Here is a 14,731-nt window from a genome sequence, read left to right as displayed (position 1 = left end):
TTGCCATATTGTCAAATCTAGTTCTTGTTTCTATATTTAGGGACAATATATGTACCGATTGAAATTCACATTTTTAGAAGTTTGCTGTGGATTACAGGAGAACCTGACCTTTTGTGTAATTTTCCATATTTCTTGGGATTGTCTGTTTGGTCAAAAGAGCTAAGTTTATTAAATAGGAATACAGACAAAAGTCATAGTCTGTTCTTGGTCTCATGTTTGCAGTGTTTTTGTGGTCATAATACTTGAGAATGTCACTGTTTAAGCTTATAACCAGGATTAGCCCAAGTCATGCTAGCAAAGAATGGCTGCCCTTTTGAGCTTGCTATTAACTGGTGCCCTAGAATCATAACCATTCTAGTATATGAAAAGCCGAAAACTGTAGTCTTGTCATCGGTGCATGAAAATTTAGAAACAGTCTCCTTTGGCTTAAGGGTAGAAAATGAGCAAACCTCTCAAGACAGAATACTCAATCCAGTTCTAATTCTCATGACAGGAATATAAGTGGAGCAACAAAGAAACAGCATAAAAAGCAGATGCTCGGCATCTATATGATTAAAGACTTTCTTTTTAAGGTAGTCTTTTCCAATAGAATTTGCCATGATTTCTTCATTTTTAAGCTGAGGTAAATGCTGATTTTTACCTGATTTTATAAATGTAAGGTAATACTTATTTTAATCTCAACTTTTTTTTTTTAATTCTAGACTATTCAAAACCAAGAAGAATTAAGAATTCTTGGAGATGAACTTAAAAAGCAACAAGAGATTGTTGTACAAGAAAAGAACCACACCATAAAGAAAGAGGAAGAGCTTTCTAGAACCTGTGAGAAATTAGCAAAAGTTGAAGAAAAGCTAAAGGAAAGGTGAATTTTTAAAGTTACCTTCTTAGCCATAATATATTTCCTGACTAAACTTTTTTTTTAATACATTTGATTGCTGTAGAACTAAATTCTAGAAATAGCATGTATCTCCCAAATGAACAGATCTTAATGCTAATATTGTGGACAGTTCCAACTCATACCTATATCTTAACCAACACTCTTTGTGAGGATTATATTATCCTAGTCTTTAGATGAAAGAGAAGGCCTTGATTCATCTAAATTAATCATATAATGTATTCATTCATCCGAAACTTATTGGGAACTACCATAGCCCAGATGCTGTTCTGGGTGGTTGAGATCCATTAGTCAATAACACAAAGATCCTGCCTTTATAAAGATATAGTAGTGATCCTTTAAAATGTAGGATTTATGACTATTACCATCTCTTAGATGTTTACAGTTTTCCTGACTCATTGCTTTTATGGAAGTAAGGTGCTGTTGTAATATTTGTATGAGAGCTAAGACTCTTGTAATAATTGTACTGCCCAAGTAATTCTAAACTGTACCGCTAAGATCTTTCTATTTACTCTAAGTACAGTGCCACGTGCATTATAAATAATATATTGTGATTTCAATTGCGCTCCTGTGGAGTGGTTTTCTCCTAATATGTATTCTCTTAATTCTCCTCCCTTTCACTATAACCCGGTAAAATTTACTAAAACCTGATGTCTGTTTCATACTCATTCTAAAGAAGTGAAATTAATAGGCTTATGTAAAAGTTAATGTTTCAGTAATGAACACTGACCTACCTGTGACACTAATAATACATTATATGTTAATTAGTAGAATTTAAAAAATTAAGAGATAGACATATATACTTATTAACTTAAAAAAAAAGGTAATGCTCCACTAAAATTAACAACTCAGGAAACAACACATGTTGGCAGGATGCAGAGATAGGGGAACCCTCTTACACTGTTGGTGGGAATGCAAATTGGTTGTAGCCACTCTGGAAAACAGTATGGAGGTTCCTCAAAAAGTTAAAAATAGAGCTACCCTATGACCCTGCAACCCAGCAACAGCACTACTGGGTGTTTATCCAAAAAATACAAACAGTGATTTGAAGGGGCACATTCACTCCAGTGTTTATAGCAGCAATGTTCACGATTAGCCAGAATATGGAAAGAGCCCAGATTTCCATCGACAGATGAATGGATAAAGAAGATGTGATATATATATGCATATACATACACACACAGTGGAATATGACTCATCCATCAAAAAGAATAAAATCTTGCCATTTGCAACAGATGGAGCTAGAGTGTAACAAGCTAAGCGAAATAAGTCAGTCAGAGAAAGACAAATACCATATGATTTCACTCATATGTGGAATTTAAGAAACGAAACAGATGAACATAGGGAAAGGAAAGGAAAAATAAAATATGATGAAAACAGAAGGAGGCAAACCATAAGAAAGTCTTAACTCTTAGGAAACAAGGTTGCTGGAGGGGAGGGGGATGGGGGGATGGGGTAACTGGGGGATGAGCATTAAGGAGGACACTTGAAGTAATGAGCACTGGGTGTTATATGCAACTGATAAATCACTAAATTCTACCTCTGAAACTAATAATACACTATATGTTAATTAAATTGAATTTAAATAAGTTTAATTTTTAAAAAAAGTTAATGCCTCAGTGTTTGTTTAGGTGACCCCATAAGGACCTTATTAGAAGTAAAAATAGATTATCCAAAAAGTTTTTAAGAGATGAAGAATTATGGTTACTTGGCAACTATACCTTTATATTTAATTAGTCTCTTTTCAAGTTTTTCTCATTTTCACTTTGGCTCCTTGATTAACCTACTGACACCGTATTAGTTTCCTAGACCCTCTGTATCAAATTACCATAAACTTGGTGGCTAAAGAACAACAGAAATTTATTGTCAGATTTCTGGATCTTAGAGGTCCAAAATCAAGTTGCTGGCAATACCGTGCTCCCTCTGAAGGCTCTAGGGAGGAATCTTTTCTTGCGTCTAACTATTCTTGGTGTCCTGGACTTATAGCTATTATCACTCTTACCTCTGCCTCCATCTTCATAGGACTTTCTCTGTGTCTCTGTGTGTCCTTTTTCGTCTCTTATAAGGACACTCTCATTGCATTTAGGGCCCACCCTAATCCAGTAGGATTTCTTCTCAATCCTTAATTAATCTGCAAAAACCGTACTTCCAAGTGAGGTCATATTCTGAAGTTCTGAATCGACTTGAATTTGGGGTAGGATACTATTCAACCCAGCACAGTCACTATGCCTAGAAGAATACTTTACTTTTAAAGCTGCTTGTCTGTTTACACTGGGGGTGTAGGCAGGACTGTGATGATTATCTCAGTTTAGCAGGGTGCATTTTACATGAGAATTTTAAGAGTCTATAGGAAAAATGGTAATTACAAATTTTATTTCTTAAGAGCCAACAACTACAAGAAAAGCAGCTACAGCTTCTTCATGTACAAGAAGAAATGAGTGAGATGCAGAAAAAGATGAATGAAATGGAGAATTTAAAGAATGAATTAAGGAACCAAGAATTAACATTGGAACGTATAGACATGGAGAAGCTAGAGTTGGCTCAGAAGCTCCATGAAAATTATGAGGAAATGAAATTCATAACCAAAGAAAGAAATGATCTAAAGGAATTACAGGAATCATTTGAAATAGAGAGAGAGAAACTTAAAGGTTATGTAAGAGAAATCGAAGTTATAGTAAGTTATTACCCTTTTCTTTCATCTATTAAATGTTTCTTTAAAACGGAGCTAATTGGCAAAGGGGGAGGCAATGTTAGGATGATGTGTTTATAATATTCTTTAAATTCCACTTGCTAATAAAGGGTCTAGAAACCAAAGAAGAACTAAAAATTGCTCACGTGCATCTTAAAGAACAACAAGAAACTATTGACGAACTAAGAAAAAACATTTCTGAGAAGACAGCTCAAATAATAAATATTCAGAAGGACTTAGATAAATCCAATACTGAATTACAAGAAAAGGTTTGTCTCTTCTTCCTTCTCTCTTTTGCCCCGTCTTCTTTTCTTTTTTCTTAAAGGAAAGATGAGCAGTAAGCAGTGACTGTGTTAATAGTTCTTTCATTTTTTGGATACTATTTGTTGAGAGTATAATGTGGCAGGCAGAGTTCTGGGTTGTAGAAATAAAATAGGAACAAGGTGAACAAAATTTCTGTGATCATAGAGCCTACTCTAGTGGAAAGAGGTAACTGGTAAATAAGCAAACAAACGAGATAATTTGAGATAATGGCAAGTGCCATAGAGAAAATGAAACATTGGGATAACTGAACCAACCTGTGTTAAAGGCCACTGTGTGTAAGCCATTGAAACTATAGATATGAATAAGACATTGTTCTCTTCCCCTGAGTAAGGGCATATAAAATAATCCCTCAATTCCAGTAGGACAAATGCAGAAATAGGATATGCGAAGTTATATGGAACCACGAATGACCATAGGAAAGGGGAATCAATCGGTAAACATAAAAAAATTGAGACATAGCATTGGAGCTCATCTGAGAATTAGGGACCATTCATTTATTGAGATATAATCTGCTCAATGATGATTTTCCCCTGTGGCATTTGGGAAGTAGTATAGAAATGAAGAAGTGTACAACCAACTGAATTAACAGTATGTTATTCAAGTATAAGAATTGGTTTGCTTTGGATGTAAGCTGGAGCAAAAGAAAATGATGGCAGAATGTGACCAGCAGAGAAGTCATGAACAGCTTTAGTAGGAATCAAGAGATAATGAGTAAATCAGAGTTCATGATCCATAGTAGGATTCCATGGGTTCAAGATCACTTTTATTTCCGTGGACAGTATCCTCATCTTTTCCCTTTAAAAAATTATGATAACATGGCAGCAGCTCTTTCTCCCCATGGGTCCTGTCCCCATGCTTTAATAAAATCACCTTTTTGCACACACACACACACACACACACGCACTATATATATAAAATAATGATCTCCAGATAGTGACTTTGGTGTTTCATGCATCTCACAAGATCCCAGTGCTTCGTGAGGAACAGGAGCTACTGCCTAACGTGAAAGAAGTCAGTGATACTCGGGGAACAGTGGATGAAGTGGAGCTATTGGGAATACAATCCAAAACCAAGGATTCAATGACACTGGCATGCATAGAAAGGATCAAGTTGACTGAAAAACTTCCAGACAGTCACGAAGAAACAAAATATCTAACTGAACAAAGAGACAGCCTTCAGACGATAAAAGAAGCAGTTCAGGTTGGACAAGACCAACTGCAAGAAGACATTAGAGAAGCATTGGCTAATGTATGTTTCATCCTTTCCTTCCATTTAACAAGTGTTTTATGAGAGTCAAGTCTTTGGGAAAGGAAGTGCTTGTGTTATGTTACTACCATGTTTTTTTAAATATCTCTTAATTGTGAAGTGATTGGAAACAGAACTAAAAATATAAATACTAAAAGACTACTGAAATTGACAGAAAATGTTTCAGAGAAGACAGCGGTTTTCTTAAATATTTAAAATTATTTAGAAAAGCAGTGCTAAATTATAGGAAAGGATAAAGCCAGAAAACTATTTTTTTCCTTCTTTAAATCTATTCTTACAGCATCTCATAAGGCACTTCTTCAATACCTGAGACCGAAATCTGAGAATCACCCTTCCCAGTATCCTTTCCTCCCACTCACTCTAAACCAAGCACCAAATCTTGTTGATTTTAAGAGGTGTGTGTGTGTGTGTGTGTGTGTGTGTGTGTGTGTGTGTGTGTGTGTGAAAATTCTTCCATCTTTTCTCTCCACATTGCCAACATCCTAATCCAAGCCCACATTTCTTCTGCCCCTGGCTTTCTGCGGTAGCCTCCTTACTGGTCTCTCTGTATTCATTTCTATACTTTTGTAATTCATTCACCATTCTGAACCCAAGCAATCTTTTCTTCTTAAAACCCTTTAACAGTCTATTGCTGCTCTTGAACTAAAGACTGGAATCCCTCTGAGGGATTGGAGTTCCTCTGAGGCCCTGGGTCCCATTCGTTGCTGGTCTCCAGCCTTATTTCTACTCACTCTTACCCCTGTTCATGATGCTGCAGCCTTGTGCTTCCTCATTTCAGGGCTTCCAGATGTTCTGGTCTCCCTGCCTGCAGCATTTCCATATGCCCTTGCCTAACTTGTGCTCTCACCCTTCAGATCTCAACCGAAGCTTTCCATCCCCCAGGAAGCCTTTCCTAACCACTCAGGGTAAGTTAGGTTTGCCACATACCCTGCAGGAACCCAGTAAGATTTAGCATAATGTCTGTCTTTCCCTTTAAAGTACAAGGTTCAAAAAGGCAAAGATCATGTAAGTCTCATTTACCATTTCATGTCCAGCCTCTAATAGGATAGTGACAGCACAATGAGCCCTCAGGAAATAAGTGTTCAATACCTGAGTAATGACGAGTGGGAGAGTGGAAAGAATGTTCTGTAATGAGCCACTGAACCCTGACTTAATCATTTTAGAAAATATCCTGATTTCTTTTCCCAAGAGTAAAATAAAAGATCTTTGGCTGTGCGCTCTATTGTTTTAGGATTCTCTTAAGATCTAGGAGCCTCAAGACACACAGGATCAGTCCTTCAATGTGAAAGAAAAGGGCGATGAGGCTGAGGAAACCCTGAGTGAGCGGGCGCAACTGCAGGAGCAGCTCCAAGCCGGAGAGGCGGCACTGCCACGGGTGGGCGGGGAGAGACTCGAGATGGCTGAGAGGCTGCGAGAAGTTCTTTCGTCTGAAACTCACCAACTCAAAGAAAACATGAGAGAAATGACAGCTAAGGTGGGTTTCATCCTTTCCCCATGTGCTTTGTTTTTTTATTTTATTTTATATGCAGATATTTTTGTAAAAATTGAAACTTTGGGAAAAGGAGTTAGAGTATAATGGTTATAATGTTTCTGTAAATTTCTCAAGAATTTCCTCTAATAATAAAGCACCTGGAAACCGAAGAGGAACTGAAAGTTGCTCTTTGTCACCTGAAAGAACAAGAGGAAACTATTGATAAGCTGAGAGTGAATCTTTCAGAGAGGGAAACTAAACTCTCCAGCCTTCAAAAAGAATTAGAAACAACCAATGATGAATTACAGAAAAAGGTAAATTGGGGGTGAAGGACATGTAGGAGATAACCTGAGGGAGTTAGCTAACTGAACTACAGAAACTAATTTTGCATACTAGATTGTTATGCAGAACATCCTGGGTGTTTTTCCTTTAAAAACAAAAACAGATTTGGGACTCCTGGGTGGCTCAGTCCCTTAAACATCTGCCTTCAGCTCAGGTCCTGGATTGAGCCCCCTGCCCAGTGGGAAGCCTGCTTCTCCCTCTCCCTCTACCCCTTCCCCACCCCCCCATCCTCTTGCTCTTTCTTTCTCTCTGTCCAATAAATAAAATCTCTTAAAAAAAATTACAAAAACAGATCTGTGTATATATACACACATACACATATATAAACAAACATATTTTATGTGTATGTATATTTTGGCTATTGACTTATTATTTTAAGATCCAAGAGCTTCATGAACAATGTATTAGCACCAAAGAAATCATTGAGACTCAGGAAAAAATGAGTGAACTGGAGCAATTAAAGGAGCAACTCAAAGTCAAAGATTCATCATTACAAAGTATAGAAAGTGAGAAGCTCAAGTTGACCGAGAAACTTCAGGAAAGTCAAGATAAAATAAAAATTATAATTAAGGAAAGAGATGAACTGAAAAGGATGCAGGAGTTTCTTCAAATGGAGAGACACCAACTCAAAGAAAACATTAAAGAAGCTGTAACTGAAGTAAGTTTCCTTCTTCTACACTGTTCTTTTATTAATTTTTATCCAATCAGAAAGGACTGGAAATCAAACAGGAGCTAAAAACTGCTTATGTTCTTTTGAAGGAGCACCAACAAACCATTAGTACAAGGAATATTCCAAAGGAGACAGACCAAGAAGCAAATATTGAGAGAGATGTAGAAAATTCAGATGCTGAATCACAAGAAAAGGTAGGTCTTATTTCATTCAGTTGGAAAAAGACACCTGATGATTGTGTTGCTCATTTCCCTGTGGAAGAAAATAGTATATACATTGGATAAAATGTGAAGATGACTGACTTCATTTAGAAACAAGTCCTCTTTTTCCTACAAATGTCTTCCTGTGTCCTAACTTGTTTTATTTTTTCTCAGATTCAAGAACTTCAGGAAAAAGAGCATCAGCTTCTTAAGATGGAAGCTGTCAATGAGACTCAGGAGAAAATATGTGACATGGAATACTTCAAGAACCAGTTTGAGGCCCAAAAGTCAACTCTGGAAAATATAGAAATGGAGAATGTAAGGTTAACTCAGAGACTTCACGAAAACCTTGAAGAAATGAAGTCTGTTAAAAAAGAAAGAGATGATCTTAGGAGTAAAGAGGAGACCCTCAAAGTAGAGAGAGACCAGCTCGAGGAAAACCTGAGAGAAACTGTGTTTAGAGTGAGTTACCGTCTTTCCCCCATCCAGTGAATATGACATTGTGTCCTAAAAGAACCATCGGCGATAGGGTTGGTGGGAGTATAAAATTGGTCCAACCTTGGGGAAGGCTGGAGGGGGGATATTTGGTACTATCTTTCAAATATTTCAATAAGTTTATTCATTGACCCCAAAAGTCCAGTCATAGCTATTTATCCATACACATTAACACAATTGTGCAGAGATATCTGTAGAAGGATATTCATTGCAAAAAGTTGCAATAACAAAACAAAGCATGCAAAAAATATAGGGAAAATGCTAAATGTCCATTAACAGGGGATTGGTTAGTTAAGTGCCGCACATTCAGACCATAGAATACGAGGCTACCAGTAAAGAAGGAGATAGTGCTGATTTGGAAGTATCTTATTAGGAAAGGGGGTAAACTGTGGAGTAATATATCTAGCATGTATTGACATTTAAGACAAACTTAGAGGATGAGTCCTAAGGGGGGTAGAGGGCATATTTACCTTTTACCCTCTCTCTACCTTTCTATGCACTGTTTGAATTTTGTTACTCTGAATATATCATTTTCCTTTTTCTAATGATATAGGAGCCGGAAAAACAAGAGGAACTAAGAATTGCTTACATGCATGTGAAAGAGCACCAGAAAACTATTGATAAACTCAAGGGCCTGTTTCTGAGAAGACAGATGAAATATCAAATATGCAAATGGATTTAGAAAACTCAAATGCTGCCTTAAAAGCACAGGTATTTTTTTTTTATTTGAGAGTTTGAATTAGGTCTTTTGTGTAATGAAACAAGATATGAATTAGCCTAAAATTGAAGACAAAGATTTGCCTACTTAATTTTGAAAGTATTATTTAGCATTTCTTTCAATCTCTAGCTATATCTTAATTTATTGTATGATTATCTCAAGAGCCAAGAACTTCAAGAGAAAGAACATCAACTTCTGAAGGTAAAAAATGATCTCAGAGAAAATATGTATCAAACAGAGCAATTCAAGAAGCAATTAGAGGCCCAGAATTCAACCCTGGAAAGTGTAGAAACCGAGAAGTTAAGGTTGAGTCAGAAACTTCATGAAAACCTTGAAGAGATAAAATGTGTTACTGAGGAAAGAGATGGTCTCAGAAGCGCGGAGGGAACCCTTAGGATGGAGTGAGACCAGCTCAGGGAAAGCCTCAGAGAAACAGAAGCTAAAGTAAGTCACTCTTCCTATACTAGTGAGTAAACGTGGTGTTTTCCTGACAGCCGTGAACCATTCTTTGACATAAGTGGCAGCGTTGGTGTGAGTGAACTAATACAAACTTTCAGGCAGGTAATTTGGTATTGTTCTAAAAATGTCCAATTCTGTAACCGGTATTTTCTTTGTAGACTTCATCCTACATGTGTATTTATTTATATACGTACAGAAACACACATATACTACAAGGTTTCTCATTGTAGCAATTTGTACTAAAAAGTGGGAAACAATCTAAATGTCCATCAGAAAGAAACTGGGTAAATATGAGCGATATATCAGAATACTATGCAACACATGGAAGGAAGGAAGGAAAATAGATTTGAAAGTCCTGATTTGGAAGCCCAAGTCACTTAGAGGGAAAAGGGAGCTGTAGAATAGTATATGGATCACGTGTCTGCCTCTCAGAAGTAGCAGTAGGTTGTAGGGAGGTGAGGACAGAGAAAGGGAGGCAGGGAAAGCTTATAACTTCCTAACAACAAAGATGTAGAATAAGAAGTAATAGTTTTATTATTTATACTAAGGAAATGTATCATTTTCAGAAAAAAAATGCTAGTTAATATTAAGCTGTGTCACCGTTCTTAAAATTTCTCTCATGATAAAGGAGCTGAAAAAACAAGAGGAACTAAGAATTGCTTACATGCATGTGAAAGAGCACCAGGAAACTATTGATAAACTCAAAGACGTTGTTTCTGAGAAGACAGATGAAATATCAAATATGCAAATGGATTTAGAAAACTCAAATGCTGAATTACAAGAAAAGGTATGGAGAACGTGCTTGTTTGGATATTTGATTTATTTGTGCCTAAGCTCCTTTGGGGATGTAAAATGCTTTAGCCACATGGGAAAACGTCTTGGTAGTTTTTACTAATGCTGAACACACACCTGCCTGTGGCTCAGCATTCTGCTCCTTGAGTATGTACCTAAGAGGGGAAATGCCTACTGCCACATAGTGTTATGTACAAGAACGCTCGTAACAGTTCTATAATCATAACAGCAAAACAACGGAAAACAAGTGAAATGTCTATCGATAGGAGAATGGATAAGTACATTGTGATTTACAAGTTCAAAAGCAGACCAGACTCATCTAGGATGAAGAAAGTTCAGCATAGCGGTTAGCTCTAGGACGGGGGCACACAGGAAACTTACGGGGTGCTAGACATGTTTTAAATTTTAGTCTGGGTTATAATTATGTAGATGTATACATATGTCAAGAATAATTAAGCTATACACTTAAGATTAATGTACTTATATATATTATACCTCAAGAGAAAATAAATTTTGTGTGAAATTATACAGAATATTAATGAGCAACATAGGAAGACTATTGTCTTAATCGATTTAGAAACTATTCTTTACCCTTCCCTTAAAACCTGTCTGTACCCTAACACATTATTTTATGATTATCTCAAGATTCAACAACTTAAAGCAAGTGAACATCAACTTTTTAAGTTAAAGGAAGATGTCAGTGAGTCGCAGAAAAAAATGTCTGAAATAGAGCGATTGAAGAAACAATTCAAGGTCCAGAGTTTGACTCTGGATAAAATAGAAATGGAGAACTTAAATTTGGCTCAGAAGCTTCATGAAAACCTTGAAGAAATGAAATCTGTAATGAAAGAAAGAGATAATCTGAAATCGGAGAGAGACCAGCTCCAGGCAAACCTCCAGGAAACCATAGCTAGAGTGAGTTGTGCTCTTTCCACCTACCCAGTAAATGTGTTTTACATGCCAGAAGCTTCCTTCTTACAACACTGTTGGTGAAAATGTGAATGCTATAACCTTTTAGGGAGACAATTCGACACTGCCTTATTAAAGATTTGTCAGCATATATATCTGCTACTGTGATTCCAGCTGTAGAAATTTATCCTACCAATATATTCACACATTTGGGCAGAAATACAACAGCATTCACTGCAACATTGTTAGTGGTGATAAAAAGCTAGACGTAATTCAAGTGTCCACCAATAAGGCACTGCCTAAGTGGGGTCCATTTGTAAAATGGATTGCTAAGCATGAGAATGGGTCCTTTTTATGTGTTATTGATTTAGAATGATGTGTCCAAGTGGTATGAGAGGGAGGAAAGCAGTGGCAGAGTTCACCAGGCAGCCCAGCGAGGATGGGGGCACCTAGGGACAAGGACTTTAGTTTATATCCTTCTGTACGGTTCTAATCTGGGGGTGGTGTGTTGATTGTTTTTAACTATAAGCATGCATTTTTTTAAGATTTTGTTTGATTCATCATTAAGGAAAAGTAATGTGCCTGTATATCGTGATACTTCTCAATTTCTTTTAATAAAGGATTTGGAGACACAGCAAGAACTAAAAATTGCTCATATGCATTTGAAAGAACACCAAGAAACTATTGATAAGTTCAGAGAGAGAATTTCAGAAAAGACAACTCAGATTTCAAATATTCACAAGGACTTAAATAAATCTAAAGATGAGTTACAGAAAAAGGTATGTGTTGTTTTGTTCGTTGGGGAATAACTGTCTAAAATCATTTGTGGGGGGGAGGAGTAAGGGACCCCTTTTTCAGCCGGTCCCCTGAGTCGAGCAGGATAGGTACCAGACCAGCCTGAACATCCACGGAAACAGCCTGAGATGCAGGAAGATACATCTGGATCTCTACAAATGAACATCTCCAGCGCTGAGTATTGAGGTACGAAGCTGGGAGCCGTGAAACCGTGCACAGATATAGGAAGATAAATAGAAGGGGGAGGGAGCCGCTGCATTCGGGCGCCGGGAAGCAGTAGCCACCTGCACGGGGGAGCGGTGGACTCGCGGACTGGCACCCACGAGACAGGAGACTGAGAACGTGAGCCGGGAGCGCGCACTACCAGACTTCTCACGGAACTCCAGAATCCCGGTGTGCTCACTGGAACCAAACTGAGACCGAGAGCTCCAGGAGCGCGCGGGGGCAGCTGGCGGCTGGCGGTGTTAGAAACACAAAGGACAGGGGCGCCTGGGTAGCGCAGTCGTTAAAGCGTCTGCCTTCGGCTCAGGGCGTGATCCCGGCGTACCAGGATCGAGTCCCACATCGGGCTCCTCGGCTATGAGCCTGCTTCTTCCTCTCCCACTCCCCCTGCTGTGTTCCCTCTCTCGCTGGCTGTCTCTCTGTCACATAAATAAATAAAATCTTAAAAAAAAAAAAAAAAAAAGTCAATGATTCATTAGTTGCGTATAACACCCAGTGCACCATGCAATACGTGCCCTCCTTACTACCCATCACTGGTCTTCCCATTCCCCCTCCTCCCTCTGAAGCCCTCAGTTTGTTTCTCATAGTCCATAGTCTCTCATGTTTCATTCCCCCTTCTGATTACCCCCCCTTTCTTTATCCCTTTCTTCTCCTACCGATCATCCTATTTCTTATGTTCCATAGATGAGAGAAATCATATGATATTGGTCTTTCTCTGCTTGACTTATTTCACTTAGCATTATCTCCTCCAGTGCCGTCCATGTTGCAGCAAATGTTGAGAAATCGTTCTTTCTGATAGCTGAGTAATATTCCATTGTATATATGGACCACAACTTCTTAATCCAGTCATCTGTTGAAGGGCATCTCGGCTCCTTCCACGATTTAGCTATTGTGGACAATGCTGCTATGAACATTGGGTTGCATATGGCCCTTCTCTTCACTACGTCTGTATCTTTGGGGTAAACACCCAGTAGTGTAATGGCTGGGTCATAGGGTAGCTCAATTTTTAACTTTTTAAGGGACCTCCACACTGTTTTCCAGAGTGTCTGTACCAACTTGCATTCCCACCAACAACGTAGGAGGGATCCCCTTTATCCACATCCTCTCCAGCAATTGTTTCTTGCCTTGTCAATTTTTGCCATTCTAACTGGCGTAAGGTGGTATCTTAGTGTGGTTTTGATTTGAATTTCCCTGATGGCTAATGATTTTGAACATTTTTTCATGTGTCTATTAGCCAATTGTACGTCTTCATTGGAAAAGTGTCTGTTCATATCTTCTGCCTATTTTATGATTTATTTGTTTCTCGCATATTGAGTTTGAGAAGTTCTTTGTAGATCTTGGATACCAGTCTTTTATCTGTAGTGTCATTTGCAAATATATTCTCCCATTCCGTGGGTTGCCTCTTAGTTTTTTTTACTGTTTCCTTGGCTGTGCAGAAGCTTTTTATGTTGATGAAGTCCCATAAGTTCTTTTTATCTTTTGTTTCTCTTGCCTTTGGAGATGTGTCATGAAAAAGGTTGCTTTGGCCAATGTCGTAGAGGTTGCAGCCTATGTTCTCCTCCAGAATTTTGATGGATTCCTGTCTCAAATCGAGGTCTTTCATCCAATTTGAGTTTATTTTTGTGTATGGTGTGAGATAGTGGTCAAGTTTCATTCTTTTGCATGTAGCTGTCCAATTTTCCCAGCACCATTTATTGAAGAGACTGTCTTTTTTCCACCGGATGTTTTTTCCTGCTTTATCAAAGATTAGTTGCCCAAAGAGCCGAGGGTCCATTTCTGGGTTCTCTATTCTGTTCCATTGGTCTATGTGCCTGTTTTTGTGCCAGTACCATGCTGTCTTTGTGATCACAGCTTTGTAGTACAGCTCAAAATCCGGCATTGTGATGCCCCCAGCTTTGATTTTCCTTTTCAACAGTTCCTTGGCGAATTGGGGCCTTTTCTGGTTCCATACAAATTTGAGGACTATTTGTTCCAGTTCTTTGAAAAATGTCATCGGTATTTTGATCAGGATAGCACTGAAAGTGTAGATTGCTCTGGGTAGCATGGACATTTTAACTATGTTAATTCTTCCAATCCATGAGCATGGAATATTTTTCCATCTTTTTATTTCTTCCTCAATGTCTTTCAAGAGTGATTTATAGTTTCTAGAATATAGGTCCTTTACGTCTCTGGTTAAGTTAATTCCGAGATAACGTATGGTTTTTGGTGCTATTGTAAATGGGATGGATTCCCTACTTTCTCTTTCTTCAGTCTCGTTCGTGTATAGAAATGCAACTGATTTCTGAGCATTGATTTTGTATCCCGCCACATTACTGAATTGCTCTATAACTTCTAATAGTTTGGGAGTGGATTCTTTTGGGTTTTCCATATAGAGTATCATGTCATCTGTGAAGAGAGACATTTTGACTTCTTCCTTGCTGATTTGGATACCTTTTATCCCTTTTTGTTGTCTGATTGCTGTTGCAAGGACTTCTAGTACTATGTTGA

The 14,731-nt window shown here is 38.0% G+C and overlaps 1 protein-coding gene across 1 annotated transcript in view; it reads left to right on the top strand.

Moving 5' to 3' along the window:
* LOC103661707 (centromere-associated protein E-like) overlaps positions 1-14,731 on the top strand; it is a 74,947-nt gene that overhangs the window by 34,573 nt on the left and 25,643 nt on the right. Inside the window, 13 exon segments of the mRNA XM_040626203.1 lie at positions 702-872; positions 3,276-3,566; positions 3,692-3,850; positions 4,869-5,153; positions 6,415-6,645; positions 6,798-6,956; positions 7,364-7,642; positions 8,029-8,316; positions 8,903-8,981; positions 8,984-9,060; positions 10,155-10,313; positions 10,964-11,233; positions 11,848-12,012. Of these exon segments, the coding sequence (XP_040482137.1) occupies positions 702-872; positions 3,276-3,566; positions 3,692-3,850; positions 4,869-5,153; positions 6,415-6,645; positions 6,798-6,956; positions 7,364-7,642; positions 8,029-8,316; positions 8,903-8,981; positions 8,984-9,060; positions 10,155-10,313; positions 10,964-11,233; positions 11,848-12,012 (2,613 nt within the window).

This window comes from Ursus maritimus, unplaced genomic scaffold, assembly GCF_017311325.1.
Source record: "Ursus maritimus isolate PB19 unplaced genomic scaffold, ASM1731132v1 scaffold_11, whole genome shotgun sequence".
NCBI lineage: Eukaryota > Metazoa > Chordata > Mammalia > Carnivora > Ursidae > Ursus > Ursus maritimus.
The sequence above is the reverse complement of the archived record's forward strand: the minus strand, read 5'-3'. Positions and strand labels throughout refer to the sequence as shown.